The sequence below is a fragment of the Dysidea avara genome, chromosome 1 (genome assembly GCF_963678975.1).
Source record: "Dysidea avara chromosome 1, odDysAvar1.4, whole genome shotgun sequence".
In the NCBI taxonomy this organism is placed as follows: Eukaryota; Metazoa; Porifera; class Demospongiae; order Dictyoceratida; family Dysideidae; genus Dysidea; species Dysidea avara.
This window is the reverse complement of record NC_089272.1, coordinates 42,683,057-42,709,610: the sequence shown is the minus strand read 5'-3', so window position 1 is coordinate 42,709,610 and position 26,554 is coordinate 42,683,057. Positions and strand designations below refer to the sequence as shown.

Here is a 26,554-nt window from a genome sequence, read left to right as displayed (position 1 = left end):
AAGTATTGGAAGTACGTAGACTGAAAGGTAATAAATTGGAGCATCTCTTGTGTAATTTTATATACCCTTATCAAGGTATATGTGCAATCTGGATAATTTTTCCAAAATCCATGCAGTTACATTTGTACTTTGTATAGTAGCTACTCAATGCACAATAGCCAATTGGAAATAATACAAAATTGATGAATTAAATTTTTAAATACAGTAATGGTACAGTGTGTTAATCTCAATAAACTTTACATTTTAGCTACTCAAGTGCAGTAATGATGAAGGACCATTATTATCAGCAGCTGATATCAGCAGCTGATATCAGCAGCTGATAAGCTGCCCCAAGTATACCTTACAGTATTTATGGCTTCCTGTTCTATTATGGCTTCTATAGTATGGTAACAATACTTAGTGTTTCATTTTAATGCATCATAAATTCATTAATTACCTTCTCTAATGAGAGCATATTGAGCATTGTCATTTTCTCCATACGAAGTTTGTTCTACACAAAGTGTATTAACTGAGTGTTCATTGCCAAGGTAGGTACCACAAGAATAAGATGCTATGGATTTAACTCCTCTGACACATATGGAAGTATTTGTAAAACTGTCCATTTGGCCTGCTGACTAAAGAACACAATGTAATTACAACATGATGTATGGCAATGTCTATAGTGACACACTAGTATGCCTAGTATTGATATTTGATCTACTGTATTTTGGCATGCTGTATTGGGGTACACCTCTAAAACTTATATTAGACAAGTACACAAAAAATTTGAAATTTTCAACTAGAGTAGGGACCATAGCACATCGATAAAAAGTACTGAAACAAGTTGGAGTAGTGCACAATATTTAATCACAGTACAACAATAAGAAGTGTTTTATCCCTACTGTGCATTTCCATTATCCTGAGCACAGTAGGGATATAACACTTCTTATCGTTTTATTGTGATTTAATATCATTCACTACTCCAGTTTGTTTCAGTACTTTTTATTGATGTGCTATGCATGGTCCCTACTCTAGTAGAAAATTTCAAAATTTTTGTGTACTTGTTTGTTAACTTTTTTTTGTAAATAATCATACAGTACGATAGTAACTATATAGTAGGGACCACAAAGCAGTAGGCGTGGCCCACGAAATAAAATCACCCAAAAACCAGCCTCAATTTTCCCTGACGACAATGAGGCAGTATTGGTGAGGTAAAACTAAGCCCAAACAAGCTTTCAGATTGACCCGAAATGCTTTCAACAAGTAGCTACGGAATTTAAAAAAAAAATTTATTCAACGGAATTTTCTACTGACTGAGTAAGTAACTGACTGATGCCTTCAGACAAGTGTAACTCGATAACGGCTAAAGCTACGGGCTTGATTTTATCACTGTTCGACGTCGCTTCGGCCCAACAGGTGCCTTTGGCATATCGCAGTACGTACAATGCATTCTTCATGGATTTACCAGTGTCCTCCTTTGTGTCCCATTCATCTTTGCTGACAGGGAAAGGTGTCAATTTGGCGCGAGCACGTGATGGCTTCCCTTTGAAATGGAAATCGTCCATATTTTCACAGTGGCTATTTTGAATGCAAAGGTGCTTTTCAAGCAGTTCTTGATTCGTATTGCTGTGTAACGGGTTGAACATAGCCGACAGCGAAGCGTAATGGATACTTCACTATTCAGACGATAGTTAATAAAACTGGGGCGCGGCACCATTTCTTTTGGTATACGTAGATTGTAGAGGTTTTTCCGGAAAAGTTCTAGATTCGTATTGCTGTGTAACGAGTTGAACATAGCTGACAACGAAGCGTAATGGATACTTCACTTTTCAGACGATAATTGATATACTGTAGCTGGGGTGCGCAGCGCCATTTCAGATGCGGTATGCGTGGGTTCACCAGTCACAATTATTTACAAAAAAAGTTAACAAACAAGTACACGAAAAAATTTGGAATTTTCAACTAGAGTAGGGACCATAGCACATCGATAAAAAGTACTGAAACAAGTTGGAGTAGTTTATGATATTAAACCACAGTAAAACAATAAGAAGTGTTATATCTCTAGATCTACTGTGCATTTCCGTTATGGTATCTTGAACACAGAAGGGATATAACACTTCTTATTGTTTTACTGTGATTTAATATCATGGACTACTCCAACTTGTTTCAGTACTTTTTATCGATGTGCTATGGTCCCTACTCTAGTTGAAAATTCCAAATTTTTTCGTGTACTTGTATTATTATGATTGGTGAACCCATGCATACCGCATCTGAAATGGTGCCACTCGCCCCAACAATATCATCTGAAAAGCCACACCCCAACTATATCATCTGAAAAGGAAAGCATCCATTACGCTTCATTGTCAGCTATGCTCAACCCGTTACACAGCAGTACAAATCAAGAACTGTTTGAAAAGAACCTCTGCAACCCACGAATATTGAAAGAAAGGGTTAGTACCATGTGCCTCAGTTATATCAATTATTGTCTGAAAAGTGAAGTATCCATTACGCTTCGTTATTGGCTATGTTCAACCCATTACACAGCAGTACGAATCAAAAACTGTTTGAAAAACACCTCTGCAATCAAAGTAGCCAATATGAAAAATACAGACGATTTCCATTACAAAGAGAAGCCATCACGTGCTACCACCAAATTGACTGTCAGCAAAGATGAATGAGACACAAAGGAGGACACTGGTAAGTCGATAAAGAATACACTGTATGTACTGTGGTATGCCAAAAGGCACCTCTTGGGCCAAAGCAAAGTCAAACAGTGAAAAAATCAAGCCCGTAGCCTTAGCCGTTATTGCATTACGCTTGTCTGAAGGAATCAGTCAGTCAGTCAGGCAGTCAGTCAGTCAGTAGAAAATTCCATTAAATAATTTTAAAAATAATCAGTAGCAACTTGTTGAAAGCGTTTCGGGTCGATCTGAAAGCTTGTTTGGGCTTAGTTTTACCTAACAAATACTGACTCATCGTCGTCAGGGAAAATTGAGGCTGGTTTTTGGGTGATGTTATTTTGTGGGCCACGCCTACCCTTTGTGGTCACTACTATTGCAAGCACACAGAACAATTTGGAATTTTCAACTAGAGTAAGGACCATAACACATCAATAAAAAGTACTGAAACAAGCTGGAGTAGTGCACGATATTAAAGCACAGTAAAACAATAAGAAGTGTTATATCCCTACTGTGCATTATAACACTTCTTATTGTTTTACTGTGATTTAATATCGTGCACTACTCCAGCTAGTTTCAATACTTTTTATTGATGTGTTATGGTCCTACTCTAGTTGAAATTCCAAATTTTTCTGTGTGCTTGTTTGTTAATATTTCTTTTTGTAAATAATTACTATTACTGGTGAACCTGCACATACTACATCTGAATGGCACCATGCACCCCAATTATCATCTGAAAAGTGAAGTATCCATTACACTTTGTTGTCAGCTATGTTCAACCCGTTACACAGCTGTACGAATCAAGAACTGTTTGAAAAGCACCTCTGCCATCAAAATAGCCACTATGACAAATATGGATGATTTCCGTTACGAAGGGAAGCCATCATGTGCTATCGCCAAATTGACACTTTTCGCTGTCAGCAAAGATGAATGGGACACAAAGGAGGACACTGGTAAGTCCATGAAGAATGCATTGTACGTACTGCGGTATGCCAAAAGGCACCTGTAGGGCCGAAGCGACGTTGAACAGTGAAAACATCAAGCCCGTATTTAGGCTTGCGCCAATTATGCCAGCATAATTTTGAGCATAATAGGCTAGCAAAAGCATCAAGCATTATGCCAGCATAATAGGATGATTTTCAAGAATTTTAATTAAACGCACAATGCGTGCACCAAACATAGTACACAACATGAACACACTGCACATATTACTGCATTTCATATCAAAAAACCCTTGCAGTGTTATTATTTTACTATTTCTTGACTGATTATTCACACTTTATGGAAATAAGATCGAGATACTCTAATAGAGCAGTCACTTACTCTAATACAGCAGTCAGGAAATGCAGGTATACTCTAATAAAACAGTCAGCTCTCGAGCATAATCTTGATTTTGAGAGCATAATTTTGAGCATAATAGGCTGGATTTTTGAACACTGCTCAAAAGCATAATAGGCAATTTTCAAAGCATAATTGGCTCAAGCCTACCCATAGCCTTAGCCGTTCTCAAGTTACGCTTGTCTGAAGGCATCAGTCAGTTACTCAGTCAGTCAGTAGAAAATTAATTATTTTTAAAATTCCGTAGCAACTTGTTGAAAGCATTTCGAGTTGATCTGAAAGCTTGCTTGGGCTTAGTTTTACCTAACCAAGACTGCTTCATCGTTGTCTGGGAAAATTGAGGCTTTTTTTTTTGGTGATGTTATTTCGTGGGCCATGCCTACTCCTTTGTGGTTCCTACTATACACTATACTGTATGATAGTGTATGATACCAGCAATACTTTGTAACCAGATTTCAAGATGACAATGTAAATAGCAGATTTAACAGAATTGGGTGAGAGCTACTGTACTATAAATCATAAAATCCTTGGAAAAACCAGCAAGTACATTTACATCCTGTACATGTATCAGTACAGTGAAAAGAGCAGTAACCAAGACACAAGAATCAGTGAATCCATAAAGGATGATATTACTTGTGATTGGTAGCCACAAAATCAGTGAAATGCATGTGTTTAGTAAGAATTATTATTGGAATGGTTGATGGCTGTGTCTTGTGGAGGATCGGCATTGGATCAGTCTCAGGATTAGTATCCACCTAAAATGTATTGGTAGCAGATTGGTATTGAAAAGGTAGAATCAGTGCATCACTAGTAGCGTCATATTGCTTTAGAAGTCACAACAATACAACTTTTACACACTTATAAGCAAACTCCCTTCTCAAAAAAATTATTCCATAGACTAACAGTTGAACCTCTCTAAACTGACACCTGTGCATCCAGAATCCTCTCCAAATATCATTTACCAACACTTTTGAACAGAAAACAATTTCTGTAATCTGACACCTCTGTACTCCATAATCCGACACAAAATTTGATTCCCTAGACTTAGAAATACATTGTTTTCGACCTTTGTAATCCAACCGGGAATAATAGCAGCATTAAAAACAATCACAGGAAATAATTTTTAAGCAACCAAAGCATTTAGTTGGTTGACAATAATAGAAGAAAAGCTGTAATACTTGTAAATTCTAAAAATATTAAGTATTGTGTGTGATCCATTTTACCTGCATAATCTAACATAATTCTAATATTGTACTTTGTCAGATTACAGAAGTGACTTGATAATCCAATAACCTCCTTAATCCAGCAAAATTTATGGCTCCCATTGAGCATTGGATTAGAGAGGTTTGACTGTACTAACTTTACCTTTACTCTGTCTCTACTTTACCTTTACTCTGTCTCTACTTTACCTTTACTCTGTCTCTACTTTACCTTTACTCTGTCTCTACTTTACCTTTACTCTGTCTCTACTTTACTTTTAGAACCATACTTTCTAGAAATGTTTTACATTTGAATTTGATTACACTTAGCCAATACTGTCAAGCTATCTCGAAGGAAAGGTGAGCTTTTGGGTGATACTCTTGGACAGGATAGCCCAAACCTTATTGATACAATACTACCATACTCTATGATAATATATCTATTTGTCTAGCTACAATATCCCAGTAAAAAACTGTATGTACTACAGGTGCAACGGAGAAGATATGAAGCTACGTACATACTGCTGAAACAAGGAAGATCATCACCTGGTATTTGATGTATGTGAGGTGATGACCTTCCATATTTCAATGTATTTCATTTTAATAATCCCTATTAGTAGGCTTAAGTCTATTATGCCCAAAAAATCTTCCAATTATTCTTCTGGAAACTCTTTTTTATTCACCTATTACTCTCAAAATTATTCCTGAAATTTGTGCCAGACATAAGCACATTAATTACGGTTTTATATAAGTGACTGCTCAAAGATGACTGCTCTATTAGAGTAAGTGACTGCTTTAGAGTATCTCAATCTTTAATGTTTGCACTGTTTCAGTGGTATATTCAAAAGATTTTTGCATCAGGCTACAAGGAAAACTTATAATTTTGCACCAATTATTCCTAGAACTCATCAGACTATTCCACAATTCTTTCAACTACCTACTGATTATTCCTGAAATTGTGCCAGCATAATAGATGCATGTCTACCTACGTATTAGCTTAATATAATAATAATTCTATTAATCGACCTGTCAATTTTTCCGGTGACACAACTTATCAAAAGCAAACACCTACATTGCAAACATATGAAAGAATGTGTTACTATTTAAATGGTTGACATTGGAATTGTTGCTTGGCTATCACCATAAATTTCACATTTTTATACCCTGCCACACCATTTTCCAGCTTAGCTGTTTTAATGTAAATTACAACCAAAATAAAAACATACTATTGAGTTCTCAGCTCGACAATAGTCTTGAACCTTATCAGCAATCGCCACAGGACAGTGATCAAATCCACTCCATGCAGTGCAGTTACCCTGGTGGTTTAAATGTCAGTATAGATAAAATAACAATGCTGCTTATGCTGTACCTTGCTTAAATGGTCATGAGTACACATTGGTTTATCATCGTTTACATCACACAAATAAGGATAAACAGTAGTGCTGTAACACTGATGAGTTAAAAATGAACATCCCAATCCTGTACAGTATGAAAAACACTTCATCTAATTGAAAGGAAAAAAATACATTCTATGTACTCGGTATATAGTACAGGTGTCATAAATTTTACATTTTTGCTTTTCTGTATAATCACCCCAAAACCTAGATTCAACTGTATACTCTAACATATACATGTAATATGCTGCATGCATACTTACTGTATACATTTATGTAGTATACAATACTGGACATAAGCAACAGTATGTACCATACAATTGCGACTTACACACCTTTTCCCCATGTCAAAGGAACCTGGTTCAGTTCATGTAATGCAGTATAGTTAGCCTTGTACCATCCACTGTCTTCTAACAAGGCTACAGTGAACTCACTCAACACTTCATAATCACTGTAATAATGAACACTATACAATGACATCATACACTATTGTGAGGTTACTTTGATTTGTATCCATTCATCAGTTCATGATTGAGTGTCCTCATCTCCCAGTGGGAGCTACAGAAACATACAGTATCACGACACACTTGTCATCAAGGAAACCTTCAAGAGATTTAACTGAAAACCAGGGTGGGCTGAAAGGCCTTTCAGTGCATGGTTTAGAACAAAATCACATTAAAAACTGCTGAGTTATACTACGTAAACTAACTAGGTGCTTAATAAGTGATCGATTAAGACAATTTAATAGTGCATTAGAGAGCTACAAATAAGTCACCAAGTAGGCAGCTTAGCTCCATAACACGTTAGGAAGTTCAGTTACATAACAAGCCACCCTGCAGAGCAATAAGCTATATAACAACCTGTAAAGTGTTTAACTACATTACTAATATCTGACTCCCTGCTTCACAGGCTTACCATTAGCCTCCTTGCAGGTCCCTAGAGGGATAGTAGTCTAATAATATTAACAGTCAGGTTAGGCATGCATACACTATGCCAGAATAGTGTTGGAAATAATAATTGGTGGTAAAAAGGATCAGCAATACTTCCAGAACAATAAAATAATTTTCATGTTAATTCATGCAGTATCACAGAATATTTTGCAAAGGAATGTCCTCACATTTTCTGCACAAAACCAGGCAAAATGCGCTAACAGAACAGTCATTTACCCTAATGATACTGTAGTTTTATGTGACTGCTCTATTAGAGTATCTTGATCTTTAGGTACATATTGTTTTTATACTTGCAAGTGACTATATTTTCAGCTGCAGAAGAAAATCCATGTGGCTTTTACTATACCAGGAACCACTCCAGGGAATAGTAATAGGTGAATAAAAAAGAATTACCAGAAAGAATAATTAGTAATTGAAAAAGCATAACGTTACGAAATTCAGGTACGTACATAACAAGTCACTCTGTAGATTGCTCGGCTACTTAACAAGCCATCTTATAGTACATTCAGTTACATTAGTTAATTTCTATGTAATTAAAATTTGTAAAAACCACAATAATTCAAACAGACATATACAAATAAAAACTCTTCACTTTTCTGTAGTAAAAGACAAGAAGAAAGGAAATTTTATTGAGGCCATAGGCCAGCTTTTGGGCTTGTAATAACAAAAAGAAGTGATATCTACACTGTAACAGCCAAGGGTGAGGAACTTAAAAAGCCAGGGTAAAAAAACTTTAACTAAAAAAGGCAGTAAAGAAATGTTTTCAATGATTATAATACCAATAGTGTGATCATCAAAATTAATAATCATTGCAGCTACTTCTTGGTCCCCACCTTTGATTTCAAATCTTTGCCACACTTTTTGGGGGCCTTTTTTGCAACTTGGCTGTCTTGATATAAATTGCAGTACATATACAATAACCACAATGAACAATGAAATGTAAGTTACCTAGCTGTTTGTGAACTTCCCTCATTCTCTAGGTAAATGCCTTCAATGCTTTCACATGAATGATATAATTTACCAAACTCCACTGTCTATAACATACAGTACAAATTAATTAGGAATAAAGCAAAAGTACAACAGAACATGACTCATTGTACATTTTTTCATTATTAATATTCACCTTTGGCCTCACCAAATACTCTTTCAGTTTCCAGACACTCTAACGTTTGTAGATGCACCTTGTTACACAGCTAAGCTTTTCACATGGGGAGTTTTTGTGAATTAGCACAGTGTCAGATAGTATTATAAGAGGTAACGCAGCCAAATAAAACTATACAAACTTTGCATTTCACAACAAATATATGATGAAACCCCCAATACCTAGACACTTACATGTACACTTGTATAATAAGAGTATTATAGCCTCCCTATACAACGTGGAGTATTCTGAGAACTACACTAGCATGCTCACTGCTGTAACAGCTTGTAGTATGCTAACTGGCCGAATTGGTGATTCTTGTGTGATCTTGGATGTTATAAGGTCATTAATTTTAGTAGATTGTATCAGCACACCTACTTGACTAACGTATGCTGATCAGGTGTACCTGTATATACGTAGCATCTTGAGTGTGTTTTCATTAGTATTATAGAACTTTGCATGGGCGAGATCAAAGGAAAAAGGTGTGCTACTTTAGGGCAAACGGTGCTTTACTGCCCACAAAAAAAATGCTTTGTTGCACCGCAAAGAGTGTTTTATTGTAATAAGGCACTCTTTGCAGTGCAATAAAGTACTCTTTGTGGACAGTAAAGCACGGTTGCCCACATGCTTTAGTGCAGGGCAAAAGCCTGTTGTACTCATGCCAGTACGACTAATCACCCAAGCCGGTGAAGGCTGATAGCCCTCACCACGTTGAGTGGTTAATCACCCCCGCCAATACGAATTCTACCACTGGACTGCTTTTATACACATACCTACAAATGCTTGGATGATGGGTGAGAGAAGGTAACATTGCTGTTACGTTTGTTAATATAAATGGACAGGTCCTGGAGATATCATGGAAATACTTCACCACGTGTCACAATAGAATTGATTGTGGGTTATGACCAAAACCTGCCAAAATATGTGATAAATGTCTACTATGCCAAACTATGGTGAACTACGCGCAAGTTACTTTGTTAAACTAGCTTGTGTGCATTCATTCTGCTAATAATTCGTACAATGCGTGTTAATTACGAGTCCTAGCATATGGTGAAGCTACACAACTAGAAAGTTCCGTGAATCGTTTAAAGCATTGCCTTGCTCATGCTATATGAAAAATAAAGCACCCGGACTCGATGCTAATAAAGCACTCAGCTTGGCCTCATGCTTTATTAGCATCTCAGCCACGCACCTTGTACTCTATTTTTCATATAGCACTCATGGAAATGCTTTAACATATATCTCTATAATTTTTCAAAAAGCTAGATTTTTTAATTGTATAAAATTTAAAAATAAGGAAAAGGTATTGCTGAAAAAAATCATGGAACCAGAAGAGAATACTGGAGTAAATCAACAAGGATCTGTTAAGACTCTGCTTACTTTGTCAACTGGAAATTAATCAAAATGGTGTATTTGATGTAATCCTTTTATTTCATATTTCATAGATTTTGTCCAGCCCCATTATTATTGTTTTTTAAATTGTTAATAGTGATATGAGAGGTTAACATTAATGAAAAAAATGATACAGTAGCTGCCAGGCCTGATAGTCACTGAGCATGCACAACAGAGTGTCCAAGAGTATCGACTTTCAACAATGATTTATGTAATAATGTTACATGAGAAAGACATAAGAATTGTTTGTATGTGATATTGAGCTTCTACTTGTCCTGTGTAAATACATGAGCTGATGTGTTGAAAATGGTGAAGATCACGTGAATTACGGTGAGAATTGCAAAACTGTTGCTGCTTTAGTAAAGGTCATACTTGCTATTTAGGCGAGAATCTTTTACTTCCTTGACTGCATGACTCACTATCATGAGTCTTGATCTACATGCATTATACATTAAGTTTTATGTTTACCATGTAGTGGGGGGATTTTTCTTGAATTACCACAATCCAAAACTTCAAGGTAGGAAATTTCACCTCTTCAGGATCTTTTAATACTCAAACAATAATACATGTCATTTGATAGAGCTACAAATTTCAAAGGATAAAATTTACATGGATAGCTACAGTGGCTGCCAATCCACAAAATTGAAAAACCTTTCCACTTGAAAAAGCCCAATATATGGTACTAACAAACCTTAGGGCCAGTGAAAATGCTGGTATCTCCATATGGTCCAGTAATAGTCCTGGCTGCATTATAAGTAGCTCCGTTTTCATCAACAAATCTTATGATACACAATTAATATAATCACAGAGTAGTATATACATTCTCACTTGTCAAACAGACTTGAAGAAAATCCTAGTGCATGTATCAGCTCATGCATTAAAAGGTTTTTCCTGTCTTCACCATAACCTCGAACAGCCTACACATGAAACACATATGACATTAGATTAAAATTTCATCTTTTTTATTAATATAAAACGTATAAAGTATATATTATAGTTATAACATGCTTACAAGGGATATGACAAAAATATACGCACGAGCACCCACAGGGCACTCGTTCATATATTTTGTCATATCCTGAGTAATCGTGTTGTAACTGTTATATTCTACACCCCAGTAGATGAAACGATTATAGATAGCAAGTTATAGTAAAACAGCACCTGTTGAAGATCAAAATGAGTAGACATCCTTGATGTATCAGACGTTTTAGATCCTTTAGTGCTACGTACATCTACTCACAATTAGTGAAGGAGACAAGAGTTAGTGAAGGAAGCAAGAGTTCCTCCTTGCTCAGGTGAATGATTCTAGGCGTTTGTCAGTATTATAGACTTGAAATCCTTGATGGATCAGATGTTTTAGACTCTTTAGTGGTGCCACGCCCATCTACTTGTGATTATTGAAGGAGACAGGAGTTAGTGAAGGAAACAAGAGTTAGTGAAGGAGACAAGAGTTCATCGAAAATTGCTCAGGTGAATAATTTTTGGTTGATATAGGTGCTTGTTATTAGAGACTTGTTTACCATTTAGATAAGGATTTCACGGAATGTGTGAAGCTGCACCATACATGGAAAGCGTAGCTCCAAAACGTGGTATATCACTTATATACCACAGTGTGGTACTTTTGATCTCAACCACAGGTGTGGTATATTGTGTGTACAGTATGTACTTTTAGGAGCAATGAATTATCCCTGCATGCACAGTATACAGTGCTCCCACAATTATCTGAGCCCCTTGGGACCAAGATATAATTATTCAGATAATCAAGGAATCAAAGCCAATTCATTCATATACAGAGCCCTGTTCAATAGTCTAATAGAACATCCACCTTAGAGAAAATACTCTAATAGAGCAGTTATTTCTACTTTGAATAACCAAGTACTTATACCAAGAGTTCATAATATACCTAAATATATATATTATGAACTCTTGCTTATACATACAGTAAGTTGTTTGACAATGTAAACTTTACTTTTAGCAACAAAAAATGTCACCAGAGAAACAACAATCTACAATTTGTTTGTAAGTTTCATTGTTATGGCATCAGAGTAACATCCATGGAACTTACAATTTGACCTTTGTACATGTATATTATTATTATTATTATTAACACTTTACAGTGTATATAGCTAAAGTGTTTACTGTAATGATGAGATATTTAACCATTACTAACTGTAGCTGCATGCGGCAGCACGGCATTGTAAATCACACATGAAACATTTATAAAGTTTTGCTTCACTATACAATGAATGATGTGCACTACATACACATAATTTTACATATGTACAGTAGTATAAGCACACCAGTGACGTGCTAGTGATAAATAGATCCTTCCCAGGACTATAATAGTACATATCTGATCATTCCTTAACAGAAACTGAGTCCCTTAATAATATCAAGAGTGAATAATTTTTTAGTATTCATTTTTTTACTCATTCTTGATATATATACTACTTCATTTTTAATACCTGCAAGTTTGTGATTCTATTTCCCATGCACAATAGTGTACTGCAAAGACCTCAAACTTTTTCTATCCAAAACCATAATCTTTATGCTTAATAAATTTAATTGTCAATTAGCAATGGATTTATACAATCTAGACAAACCCAACAGAATAGCACATTTTTGATTTTTTTCCATTATCTGCATTGCCAAGCCCCAAGGATGAAATAACTGTCTCATACACTGTATGCTGAGAGCTTTCAGAGTTAGAATGTTACTACGCATGTAGTAATACTGTAAGTTTACACAGCAATCATTAATAATATTCAGGAAAGCAAATTACAGGTGCTTAACAAAGCATTATTACAGTACTTACAAATCCAACAATAAGGACAATTTTCAAAACTTTAATTACATTATTTTTAGTTACATCACATCAGAAAGATTGTTTGTTGTTGATCTTGACTTTTATATTGTCTGTGGCAAAGAAGAGGACACAGGGGAAACTTGTTCAGCAATAGATTTACTGTTCATGGTGAATATGATGATACAAGTTTCCTTTTTGCATATCATTTAAGTGTGCCTGTAACAATTAGTAGAAGGAAAATTAGAAACTTTAGTAGATAGAATAAAGTAGTGAAACAAGGGAATAGCAAAACGTAGGGAAATAAGATACCTTATTTGCTCGTATAAAAGCCACATTCGAATAAGCGCCTAGTCTTACTGTTAATGAAGGCCAGGGGGCACTACCTTAATAGAAGGGGTAGTACAAGATTACAAAAGAACAAGGCTTACTACAACTACTGAAACCCGTGACCTGTCAAAAGTATGTCAACAGCAGTTGCTACTTGTCAAAAGTATGTCAACAGCAATTGCTACAAGGAGCAAAAAGATTTTTCAGCTGGTTCACGAGTGGATTATAAGAAATCAACCCGAGGCTTTTATATGAGGAAATATGATACTGTACATTAGAGACGTGTGATGACAAATTTTGGCATATCTTAATATTTCCTTTGAATTAATTATCTTGATTGTCTAACAATCTCGACAATTATATATTTTAGTTAACTGCCAATATTGTAACTAGTAAGTGAGCAAGTTGCAATTTGAAGAGTATGAAAAATAGTAGTTTTAACACTATTCCCAAGTGATACAGTAGGAGAGTTGGAGCCCTCAGTAGGTGTCTACACCATCAGGTATACAAGTAATTTACGGAAGTTTACTATTATCTAGATAAATGAACTTATCATCCTAATCTTGATAAATCTAACTTATGATTATCTAGAAAATCACACACCTCTACTGTACATGTACGTGTAGGTTGCCTAATTACCAAAGGACATTTAATCCCTAATTCATTCTACATAACCATCAAATTGGGGTCAAATACAGTGCATAGTATTTAATTACAAATATAAAATTAATATTAGAAATTTTCCAAATTTCACTTCATCTCTGCCCATTATACAGCAATACAAATGAAGAACAGTATGAGAAGTGTCTCTGCAATCATTATGGAAAATTACAATAAGCATAATAGCTGAGAAGATAGCTACCACCACAGCCACGGGAAGCCACTGCTAATTAACACTTTCTGTTGTCAGCAAAAAGAACTGGGACACAAAGGAGGACAAAGGTAAGTCCATGATGTGTGTATTGTACATACTATGGTTGGAAGAAAAGGAACATCTCAGGATGAAGCAATGTTGAACAGTGAAAATATCAAGCCCATAGCCTTATGCATTGTCAAGTCATTCTTGTCTGAAGGCATCAATTAGTTAGTTAGTCAGTTAGTAGAAAATGCAGAATTTTTTGAAATTCCATAGCAGCTAGGGAAAATGTGGGGTCTCTCTAAAGGAATTTTGTGCTTGGTTGTGTTTAACCAATACCACCAAGCTGTTTTGTAGAAAAACTGAAGCTGGTGATTTTAAAGGACAAGAAAGTTCAAAGTCCATGATCCCCCAATTATTATACAGTATTACCATAATTGCTGTACCAATCCATCTTTATGCTGTTACAACTTTAATTCTGTGACTTCAAAAGTCCTGTGCATATGAACCCAAAACTTCAACAGAGGATTCACTGTTACATACATAGATAATAGTTAACTATTAATTAAAATTCACTCATTTATGCAAATGCATAGGGCAGATACACAGCAATATAATGCAGTGTATGCAAACATCTTACCAATGGGCATATGTTAAGGTATCCAGCCACTGGTCTATTGTTACCACTGATGTCTAACATACAGTGTGAAGCATAAGCTAAGGTTGCTTCATGGCAATAAGCTACAGTATATAAAAAAAATTAAATACATAATTTTATATACATACAGATGCACTCATAGAATAATAGTATAACACCATCCATGTGTGTATACAGTATGTGTGTATGTTGTGTGTGTGAGAGTATGCATGCAGGGGCGTATCTAGGATTTTGCTAAGGGGTAGGGGGCACACTGGTAAAAGTGACCACACAGCGTGCGCACTGTAGAATGTGAAGCATGAGCTTTCAGGGGCGGGGGGATGTGTCTGAGGGCATACCGCTCCCTCAAGAAGTTTAAAAAATAGGTGGAGACTGAATTTGGTGACAATTTTGACTGAATTTATTGATAGTTCACCACTGGAAGTATGAATCATAAATGCCACTGAGCAGTATAATGTCTAAACAAGCTATAATCTTTCTCCAAAGTAATTTTGAAGAAATTAACTACTAGGATAAAAGTTATATAAAAGTTTTAAATATTACACAGCTAGTATATACGTATTATTAGTAGTATAAGGTCTAGGCTACATTCCTCAGCATAGATGGATCTAGGAGACACTGTCAGGGGGGTGGATAAGAAGCTTTAGGATAAACAGTGTTTATTCCACTAAGAGGAGAAGAAAAGAATTCTAGTACACAAGTTATATTCATTGCTTAACCTTGTTTGATATAGCTGGATGAATGAAGGACACACACTTTCTAAGACTCTGGTTGGATATTTTCCGAGAAAACTTTTAAAATTAGGCCTCTTAGGTTTAAAATTGGGAGCAGTTATAATAGCATTCAGCTAAGAAAGTGTATGCTTTTTAAAGCATAGTTAGCCTATCCCCTGAGATAAAACTTGTTTGATAGTAAAGTGTACTAAATCAAAATAAGTTAGTATTGCAAAAATGATTGATAACAGTAGACTGAATTGTGACTGTTCTATTAGAGTAGTGATTGCTTTATTAGAGTATCTCAATCTTGGTACCAAAACTCAAGCTTATTTGTCACTTTCTTCATAGTGTATCAAGACACACGATAGTGTGTCATGCGGCCCAAGAAGCTGGCGTGCCACACCATGAGTATATTGACAAGGAGAAAGAAAACGTCATTTTCACACCTTTGTATCTCGGCGATACCTTAGGCCACTCCAAATAAATTCTCTGTTTCCCATCCTGGACCCAAGCATATTTGCATGCAGGCGGGTGGCCCATTTCCATTATTTCATTATAAGATTGGCAGCTTTTCAAGCCATTATTTGCCTGGCACAACCATAAAAAAACTGCATAAAAGCATGCTTAAGCTTGTTCCTTCCTTTTTAAGTTGCAAAAATAGCACAAACGTGAAGTTTGTGCCAACTTGATAGCACTGCTGACATGTGAGCTGACATGATTTCCAGTGAGCCTGTCAGTATCCAACAATAACCAGAAAATAAAGGAAGAATACGGAATAATGGAATATTTAGAGCTGACAGTAACTAGATGTGGGCGGTGGACGGGAAACTGAGAATTTATTTGGAGTGACCTTGGGACCACATTTGCTGCAGAGTTGCCCACCAGCTAGGGGAGTCCACATTCCAAATTTGAAGGAAATCGCTCAAGCCATTTCCAAGATACGAGTAGCCAAAGTTTTGGCTTTTTCCTTGTTTTTTTTTTTCCCTTTCTTCTTAGTCTTTTCGCACACTTGCAAAAATTGCTATAAAACGCAAGTGTGTACTCTGATTGCCTTGAAATTTGGTACAGAAAGAGGGAGTCCAAAGGCGAATCTTATTATCAAATTTGGTGTAAATCTGATGAACCATTCCATCACATTATCAAAGAACTCAATTTTGTACCAGGCAACATCACCCCAATCATTTGATTCTGCAACAAGCAACCCTCAACACCTATAAATATAGCTTTTATCCTAGAACGTTAAAGACTGGAATGAGATGCCAATTAATAATAATAGAATCAAGAAACTTGGATGAATTTATCTACGTACGTACTTAACCTTCACTACTGTAATTAATTATCAAATTGTATGTATGTATGTATGTATGTATGTATTTGATTGTACCATTTGGGGTTTTCACCCCCTGGGCAAACCAGCTGAGCTGACTGCCCAGTACCTAATGTTAAATCTAACGGTTCAGGATTTATGACCAATTATTCGCGTAAAACAAGATCGATTTGTTGTCACGCCTACAGGATAAACCGTTTCATGGAATGAGCTGAAAGCGGTTTGTGGATAGATCAACAATTGTAGGAGTGCCTTTTGGTGGTTTGAAAGCAATCGAAATAAAGATCACGGAGATATGACACGAAACCGAAGGTGTGTAACAATTGCGAGATCGAGATTCGTGAATAAAAATACCAAGAATTTGCACGTCTACCAGGTAAACTGTTTAGAGCAGTGAGCTGAAAATCGGTATGTAGCTGGAATACTCATCCTAGAAAGTCCTTGCAGTAGTACAGAAGAATCGGATTACAAAATACTGAGTTATGATTCAAAAACCAACTCCATGTAGCAAATGCGAGATCGAGATACTCTAATAGAACAGTCACCCTAATAGAGCATTCAGCTTACTTCATTATAGAGTTCTATTACATTGCAAGTTATTCTGTAGGGAGTTCAGCCGCAAACAGTTACTCTTATAGACAGTTCAACTGGAAGCAAGTCACCCTGTGGAGAGTTAAGCTACAAATATATCACTGTAGAGATTCAGAACATTACAAGTCACACTGAAGAGAGTTCAGCTATAGACAAGTCATGCACCCTGTAGAGAGTTCAGCTACAATTAAGTCACTCTCTAGAGAATTCAGCTACTCACAAGTCACTGTGGAGAGAGTTCAGCTACAAACAAATCACCACGTAGAGAGATCAGCTACAAACAAAACACTTTGTAGAGAGTTCTGCTTCAAACAAATCAACCTGTAGAGCGATCAGCAACAAACAAATCAACTTGTAGAGAGGTCAGCTACAAACAAATCAACCTGCAGAGAGATCAGCTACAAACAAATCAGCTTGTAGAGAGATCAGTTACACACAAATCAACCTGCAGAGACATCAGCTACACACAAATCAACTTGTAGAGAGATCAGCTACATGTACAAACAAATCACCCTGAAGAGAGATCAGCTAGAAACTAGACACAATGTAAGGAGTTCAGCTACAAACAAATTACCCTGTAGAGAGATCGGCTACAAACAAATCAACTTGCAGAGAGATCAGCTACACACAAATCAACTTGTAGAGAGATCAGCTACAAACAAATCACCCTGTAGAGAGATCAGCTAGAAACTAGACACAATGTAAGGAGTTCAGCTACAAGCAAATCACCCTGTAGAGAGTTCAGTTACAAACAAATCAACCCGTAGAGTGATCAGCTAGAAAAAAATTACCCTAAAGAGAAGTCAGCTACAAAACATCACCCTGTAGAGAGATCAGCTACACACAGATCAACTTGTAGAGATATCAGCTACAAACAAATCACCCTGTAGAGAGAACAGCTAGAAACTAGACAACGTAAGGAGTTCAACTACAAGCAAATCACCCTTTAGAGAGTTCAACTACAAACAAATCAACTTGCAGAGAGATCAGCTACAAAAAAGCACCTTGTACAGAGTTCAGTTACAAACAAATTACCCTGTAGAGAGATCAGCTAGAAGAATTCACCTAGTAGAGAGTTCAGTTACAAAGAAACCACCATGTAGAGAATTCAGCTGCAAACAAATCATCCTGTAGAAGATTAGTTACAAACAGATCGCCCAGTAGAAAGATCAGCTAGAAGAAGTTACCTTGTAGAGAGTTCAGCTACAAATAAACCATCTTGTAAAGAGCTCAGCTGTAAACAAATCACCTGTACAGAATTCAGCTACAAACAAATCACCCTGTAGAGAGATCAGCTAGAAGAAGTTACCTTGCGGACAGTTCCAGCTACAAACAATTCACCCTGTACACAGGTCAGTTAGAAGAAGTTTCCTGGTAGAGAGTTCAGCTACAAACAAACCACCCTGTAGAAAGATTAGCTAGAAGAATTCACCTTGTAGAGATTTCAGCTACAAAGAAACCACCATGTAGAGAGTTCAGCTGCAAACAAGTCACCCTGTAGAAAATTCAGCTACAAACAAATCGCCCTGTAGAAAGATCAGCTAGAAGAAGTTACCTTGTAGAGAGTTCAGCTACAAAGAAACCACCATGTAGAGAGATCAGCTGCAAACAAATCACCTGTACACATTTCAGCTACAAACAAATCACCCTGTAGAGAGATCAGCTAGAAGAAGAGTTAGCTTGTAGATAGTTCAGCTGCAAACAATTCACCCAGTAGAGAGATCAGCTAGAAGAAGTCACATTGTAGAGTGTTAAGTTACAAAGAAACCACCATGCAGAGAGTTCTGTAATAAATATATGTATTATATAATATAATTTGTACATTTACTGATAAATTCAGAAATATTTTAAGTATTTAACATCTGCTTCATCTTTTCTTCTTCCTGTGGTAAAGAAAAAAAGATAAGTTAAAAAGCCCCAAAGCCGGCCATAGGCCGGCTTTGTGGTATACAAATACAAAAAGAAATGAAATCTAATCCAAAACAGCCAAGCTGTAAAAAAGTGTGCGGCCCTCAAAAAGGCTATGGTGAAAAAAGATGTGAAATCCAAGGTGGCGGCCAAGAAATGGCTGTGATGGTAGATTAATGGTAAAAATTTTAATAACGACAATTCAGGTGAATTTTGTGCCAAGACCAAGCGGCACCAAAATTCTCCTGAATTGTCATTATTAAAATTTTTACCATTAACCTACCATCACAGCCATTTCTGGCCACCACCTTGGATTTCACATCTTTTTTCACCATAGCTTTTTTGAGGGTCGCACACTTTTTTTACAGCTTAGCTGTTTTGGATTAGATAGTTTGTAACATGAGGAATTTAAAGTTGAATTATGAATCATCATACAGTATGGTATGGAGGTTAGGGTTTTTCTGGCCAAAAATATCCCCAGCTTCACAATATGTGACTGGGCCTGCGAAAACAGGGCATGTGGGCACAAACTATACCCTATCACTCTATAGGTCATATCTCAGTATTGGAATAGTATATGTGCATTCTGTAACTTTCATCATGTTGCCAATTAAATGCTTACTAACAGCTGAAAATTGCAATGTCATAGCATAATGGTACAAAAAAGTATGAGTGATGAAAGTGTGAAAAGGTAGGCAAAAATCATGTGCCCACATGCCCTATTATCGCAGGCCCGGTCACATATCATTCTGGTGCCTTGGCAGCATTGGTTAGGTATAAACAAGCCCAAAAGTGCCTTCAGTAGAACCCTAAATGCTCCCTATAGATTGTTACAAAATTTATTCAATGGAATTTTCTTCAGACTAATTGCCTGCCTGCCTGCCCGCCCACCCACCCGCCCGCCTGCCCACCCACCCGCCCGCCTGCCCACCCACCCGCCCGCCTGCCCACCCGTCCGCCCGCCTGCCTGCTTGCTTGATTCCTTCAGACAAGCGTAACTCGATAACAGCCAAGGCTATGGGCTTGATTTTTTCACTGTTTGACATTGCTTCGTCCCAAGACATGCCTTTTGGCATACTGCAGTACATATGCACGCATCATGAACTTACTGTTGTCCTTCTTTGTGTCCCATTTCTTTATGCTGGACAACCAATGGTGTCGATTCACAGTAGCGCAATACATGGCTTCCATACATTTGTAAACGGGAATCGTTCATATCCTCTGTAGTGACTGGATTAATTGCAGAGGTGCTCACAGTTCTTTGTTTGTAACACGCTGAAACCTAGCCTTCACTTTCAAGTCAGTAATTGATAGTTGGGGTGCAAATCGTCCATATCTTTGCGGTGACTGAATTGATTGCAGTGGAGCTTCTCCATTTGTAGTGCTGTGTAACGGGCTGAAAGCGAGTCAGTAATTGATAGTTGGGGCACATGTTCAGACAAAAACATTTACTCTGGTACCACCCTTTCTTCTGATGCAACATGCTCTGGTTCACCAGTCATAACTATTAATGTTACAAAAAAATAAACAAACAAGTATAAGGAAAAATTAGGAATTTTAAGTTCAATTAGGGATCATTTAAAAAAGTAGGGAAACAAGGGAGGTTGCCTACACCTGCAGATATACTAGTAAATGTTTAATTCCTACTTCAGTCTATGCCCATGACTGAACTAGGGATTAAATGTTCACTAGCATATCTGCAGGTGTAGGTGACCTCCCTTTTTTCCCTACTTATTTCAATGATCCCTAATTGAACTTAAAATTCCTAATTATTCTTATACTTGTAGAAATAAAAAAAAACAAAGGAACAAGGGAGGTTACCTACACCTGCAGATGTACTAGTGGACATTTAACTCATAGCACTAGTATATCTGCAGGTATAGGTAACCTCTTTTGTTTCTTTACTTTTTAATTCTATGATCCCAAATCAAGCTTAAAACTTCCAATTTCCCTTCTACTTCTTTGTTTAATTTACTTTATATAAAATGATGATAACCGATGAACTCATGCATACTGTATCAAAAGAAAGAGGGGTGCCATACTAAATATCTCTATGTGTGCCCCAACTGTTGATTAGTGAAACTAGATTGCTCATTTCGCTTTGTTTCCAGCTATTGTATTTTTAAATGAAGAATAGTAAGAGTAGCCCCTCTGCAATCAATCCAGTCACCACAGAAAATATGGATTACTCACTGAGAAGCCATGCACGTGGCACTGTAAATCAATACCTTAGAACTAGGACAAAGTGAGCACAAAGTGAGCAGTGCACACACAGCATGTATATAGAATGCTACACCTAGGAGGGTTTTCACCAAGAAAATTTTCAAAAAGCAAGTTTAAGAATGTATCTGGAGATCAAGACACACAGAAGTGTGTTGTGCAGCCCAAGAAGCTGGCATGCCACACCGTGAGTGTATTAACAGGAAGAAACAAATGGAATTTTCACACCTTTGTAGCTCCATGATCCCTCATCCGATTGGAAGCAAATTTGTTACAGAAGTGCCCACCAGGACAGGGAACCTACATGCCAGAAAATCTCCCACGCCATTTTCCAAGATACGAGAGGCCAAAATTTTGTTTTAATTTCTTTGTTGTTTTTTTTTCTTCTACTTCTTTTTGCACACTTTGAAAAATCTGCCATAAAACACCAATGAGTGCTCCAATTGGGCTGAAATTTGGCACACATAAAGTGATCATTAAAGCGGATCTCAGTACCATGTTTGATAGGAATCCAATGAACATTCATGGAGTTATGGCCAATTATTTGCATAAAATAAGGTTGAACTTCTGTCATGCCCACAGGGTAAACCCCTTGGAGGAATGAGTTGAAAATTGCTATGTAGATGGAGTAACCATCATGGGAGTGCCTTTTTGTGGTTTGAAAGGAATCGACATAAAGACCATGGAGATATGACACAAAACCCAACCTTTGTCACAATTACGTGATTGAGTTTTATGAATAAAAGAACTATTAGTAGGCATTCCAGCATCCGAGATTTTTTAATAAAAAAATTCTCCGTATATTTCCCAATAGAACCGTGGCACAAAATAACAACTCGTATTTAACTTGCCGCGTCCAAGCTCTAATGAGGATGAAAGTTGCTATAGGGTTTGTCTACATGCTGATCATCATGAAAATCTTAGTTTTTTCGTGCATGTTACTTATAAGTAAGTTTTGTGTTTTGTAATCTTTTCAAGCCTTGTAATGTATGCAGAATACTTTAAAACTTAAAAAAACGTACTGTCGGGTGAAAGGTAGTCACTGGTGCCTACTTTAAAGTGCATAGTTACTTCGGTCGGGTTAGCGATTTTCAGCTCCACAGCAATTTTCTGATGGCTGTATTATCAGCTCAAAAATACAAACCACTTCAAAGTTGGCATAACAATGCCGTAATTGAAACCACAACTCCACCTTAGGTATTGTTGCATCAATGTGACACCTCCACTTTAGTTGTTTACCTTTGTAAGTTGTTAACTTGATGTTTTTACTTACTTGACATAGCCTCTTGCCTATGGGTATACACCATTGTATTGAGAATTGTGCAGTAGGTGAAACATATTTGCTCACCACAAAGTATACAAAGATCGCTGAGATCCAATCAGATCTGAAACTACTCTCATTACATGTACAAACTTGCAGCTAGAAGCAACTGCAGTTCAAGACAGTCCAGATTGCTAGATGGCTTCCTGATTCAATTGTGCCATTTTTCCCTTTAAAATGTATGGGGAGGCCTGGAGAAAAATGTACCTTTTCTCAGTTTTTAAGTACTGTACATGCCAAAGTAGCTAATTCCAACCCAACAAACTATATATTTCTGAGATCGGCAATCAATACTCCATCTATTGAGCATATAAAAAGTCCAATTTATCTAAAATTTAAAAACTGGGCTGGAATGCCTACTATTAGCTAGTTTTCACGCCTACTAGGAAAACCGCTTAGAGTAATAAGCTGAAAATCGGTGTGTAGCTGGAATAATCATCTTGCAGTAGTACAGAAGAATTGGATTACAAACCGCTTAGTTGTGGTTCAAAAGCAAACTATGTGTAACAAAACGAGATCGAGATACTCTCATAGAATAGTCACCCTAATACTCTAATAGAACAGTTACCATGCAGCTACATACAAATAAATCGCTCTAGTGATTCAGACCATTACAAGTCACCTTGTAGGGAAACCATTTCACCCTGTAGAGAGTTCAGCCACAATCAAATCACCTTGTACAGAGTTCAGCACTACAAGCAATTAAGTCACCCTGTAGAGAGTTCAGCTACAAACAAATCAGACTAGTGATATCAGCTAGAAACAACTCACCCTGTAGAGAGATCAGCTGCAAACAAATCACACTGTAGCAAGATCACCTAGGAAAGAAATCATCCTGTAGAAAGATCGGCTAGAACAAAGGCACCATGTAGAGAGTTCATCTACAAACAATCACCCTGTTAGATCAGTTAGAAGCAAATCACCCGGTAGAAAAATCAGCCAGAAAAAAGTCACTCTGTAGAGAGTTTGGCTAAAAACAAGTCACCTTGTAGAGAGTTCAGCTACGTAAAAATCACCCTGGAGAAAGGTCAGCTAGAAACAAGTTACCCTGCAGAGAGTTCAGCTACAAACAAATCACCCTGTAGCTAGAGAGTTCAGCTACAAATAAGCCACTGTTCAAACTAGACAGATCAGCTAGAAACAAGTCACGCTGTACAGAGTGAGTTCAACTACGCTTCAAGTCAACCTGTAGAAAATTCAGCTAAGTTTCAACTTGTGGAGAGTTTATATAGCTACAAAAAGTCACCCTGTAGAGTGATCAGCTAAAAAACAAATCACCCTGTAGAGAGATCAGCTAGAAACTAGGTATCCTATAGAGAGTTCAGCTACAAGCAAATTACCCTGTGGAGAGATCAGCTAGAAATAAGTCACCTTGTAGAGAGATCAGCTAGAAACAAGTCACCCTGTTGAGAGATCAGCCAGTTACGCTGTAGAGAGTTCTTCTATAAACAAATTTCCCTGTTAGATCAGCTAGAAACATGTCACCCTTTAGAAAGATCAGCTAGGAACAAGGTACCCTGTATAATTCAGCTACCACCCTATAGAGAGATCAGCTACAAACAAGTTACCTAAAACAAGTTACCCTATAGAGTGTTCAGCTACAAGAAAATCACCCTGTGGAGAAATCAGCTAGAAAAAGTCACCCTCTATAGAGATTGCTAGAAACCAGTCACCTTGTTAGATCAGCTAGAAACAAGTCACCCTTTAGAGAGATCAGCTAGAATTCAGCTACCACCCTATATAATGAGATCAGCTACACACAAGTCACCCTGTAGAGAGGTTAGTTAGAAACAAATCACCCTGCAGAGAGATCAGGTCACCCTGTAGAGAGCTCAATTCATCATGTAGAGAGTTCAGCTACAATTAAACAAAGCATTCTGTACATGGAGCTCAGCTACAAATCAGAGAGATCAGTTAAAACAGAGTTTGGCTACAAACAAATCACCGTGTAAGTTAGAAACAAGTTACCCTATAGAGAAATTAGTTACAAACAAGTCACCCTGTAGAAAGATTAGCTAGAAACAAGTCACCCTGTAGAGAGATTAGCTAGAAACCAGTTACCCTGTAGAGAGTTCAGCTGCAAACAAATCACCCTGTAGAGAGTTCAACTACAACCTAGTCACCCTGTAGAGAGATCAACTAATTTACCTTGTAGACAGCTCAGCTACATACAAATCACCTTGTAGAGAATTCAGCTGTCAATAAGTCATTCTGTAGAGAAATCAACTAGAAATAAGGCACCATGTAGAGAGATAAGCTACACTATATGTGACCATGTAGAAAGTTCAGCTACATTTATAGTCACCCTGTGGAGATCACCTACAAACAAGTCACAGGGGCTGTATCCTGTAGAAAAGAAATGGCATGTAATAACACAAAATTTGTATAATTACTGAAAATCAAAAATAGTTAAAATAAAAAGTCTGCTTTGAATGTCTTTCTTCTTTCTCTGTAGTAAAGAAAAGAAAACAGATTAAAATAACCCCTAAGCCGGCCATAAGACGGCTTTACAAATACAAAAAGAAGTGATATCTACAGTAATCAAAAACAGCCAAACTGTAAAAAAAGGTGCGGCCCTCAAAAAGGCCATGATAAAAAAAGATGTGAAATACACCTGGAGGAAGCAGCACAAATTCACCTGAATTGTCATTATTTAAAATTTTTGCCATTTACCTACCATTACAGCCATTTTGTGGCCGCCAACTTGGATTTCACATCTTTCTTCATCATGGCCTTTTTGAGGGCTGCACCTTTTTTTACAGTTTGGCTGTTTTTGATTAGACATATTTAACTAGTAATCACAACGGCAGTGAAAGAAGGTAACTGACTGCTCTATTAGAATATCTGACTGCTATATTCAATGGTGGATCCAAATGCCCCCCCCACCTTATGGAGGAGCCATACTTCTGATTAAAGTACTAAACTTTGTCAGGTCAGGATCAACTCATGAAATATGCACATTTTACTAGTATTTATTACAAATTCCAGGCTCAACAAATTTACCTGAAACCAAAGCAAACCAAAGCTCTGAAATTGTCACCCAGCACCTTCGTGTGCACCAAGTGTCTCTATAAATAATTATCATATTGTTGTTGTTAAGACATTCAGAGTCTTTTAAACAGCTTTTAAGACTTCACAGCCATCTGCAAAGGCTAAAATGGTAAAAATCAACAGTGAGATACTACCAAGAGGTGTATTATTTGAATGCAGCAACTAACAAGAGAATCTGGCTCTCCCCAACCACCTACAACTTGGCCTGTTTGTGCCCCTACCCTTGCTAGCTCCTGGATCCGCCCCTGCTATTAGAGTACCTTGATCTTAACAAAAAGTAGTCAGGTTGAAACCTGATCAACCAAGCCAGTTGCACTGCTCTGGCTTATCTATGGACATTTGGTATCATCTTCCACAATTAGTTAAGTAATCAATTGTGTTTACTTGTATATACGTATGTACAATACACACCTTCCAAGTTTGTTAAGTGTGCTTGTTCCATATATTTTAATATGTCATGACTGTATACTATTTAAGTATCTCAAATTTTTCATGTTAATAATGATAAGTTGTTATTACTCAATGTTTTATAGTAGTAAATTAGCTTTTTAATTAGTTCAATGCTATTTCCAGTCTGTCAAAGCATTTATGATCATGATGATGATAATTGGCACAAGTTTATTGATTGGTATTGGACAACCAACCGATATCAAATGACAAATATACCAGCTCTGTTTTGATACCAACCTGATTATGGTGGAG

At 36.9% G+C, this 26,554-nt stretch overlaps 1 protein-coding gene across 1 annotated transcript in view; it reads right to left on the bottom strand.

Annotated features, from left to right (window-relative positions):
- Window positions 1-26,554, bottom strand: part of LOC136264979 (uncharacterized) — a gene marked incomplete in the record, with an annotated part of 63,369 nt that overhangs the window by 17,187 nt on the left and 19,628 nt on the right. The window contains 9 exon segments of the mRNA XM_066059746.1: window positions 437-614; window positions 6,421-6,510; window positions 6,564-6,673; window positions 6,924-7,039; window positions 7,090-7,146; window positions 8,487-8,572; window positions 10,763-10,850; window positions 10,900-10,988; window positions 14,701-14,801. Of these exon segments, the coding sequence (XP_065915818.1) occupies window positions 437-614; window positions 6,421-6,510; window positions 6,564-6,673; window positions 6,924-7,039; window positions 7,090-7,146; window positions 8,487-8,572; window positions 10,763-10,850; window positions 10,900-10,988; window positions 14,701-14,801 (915 nt within the window).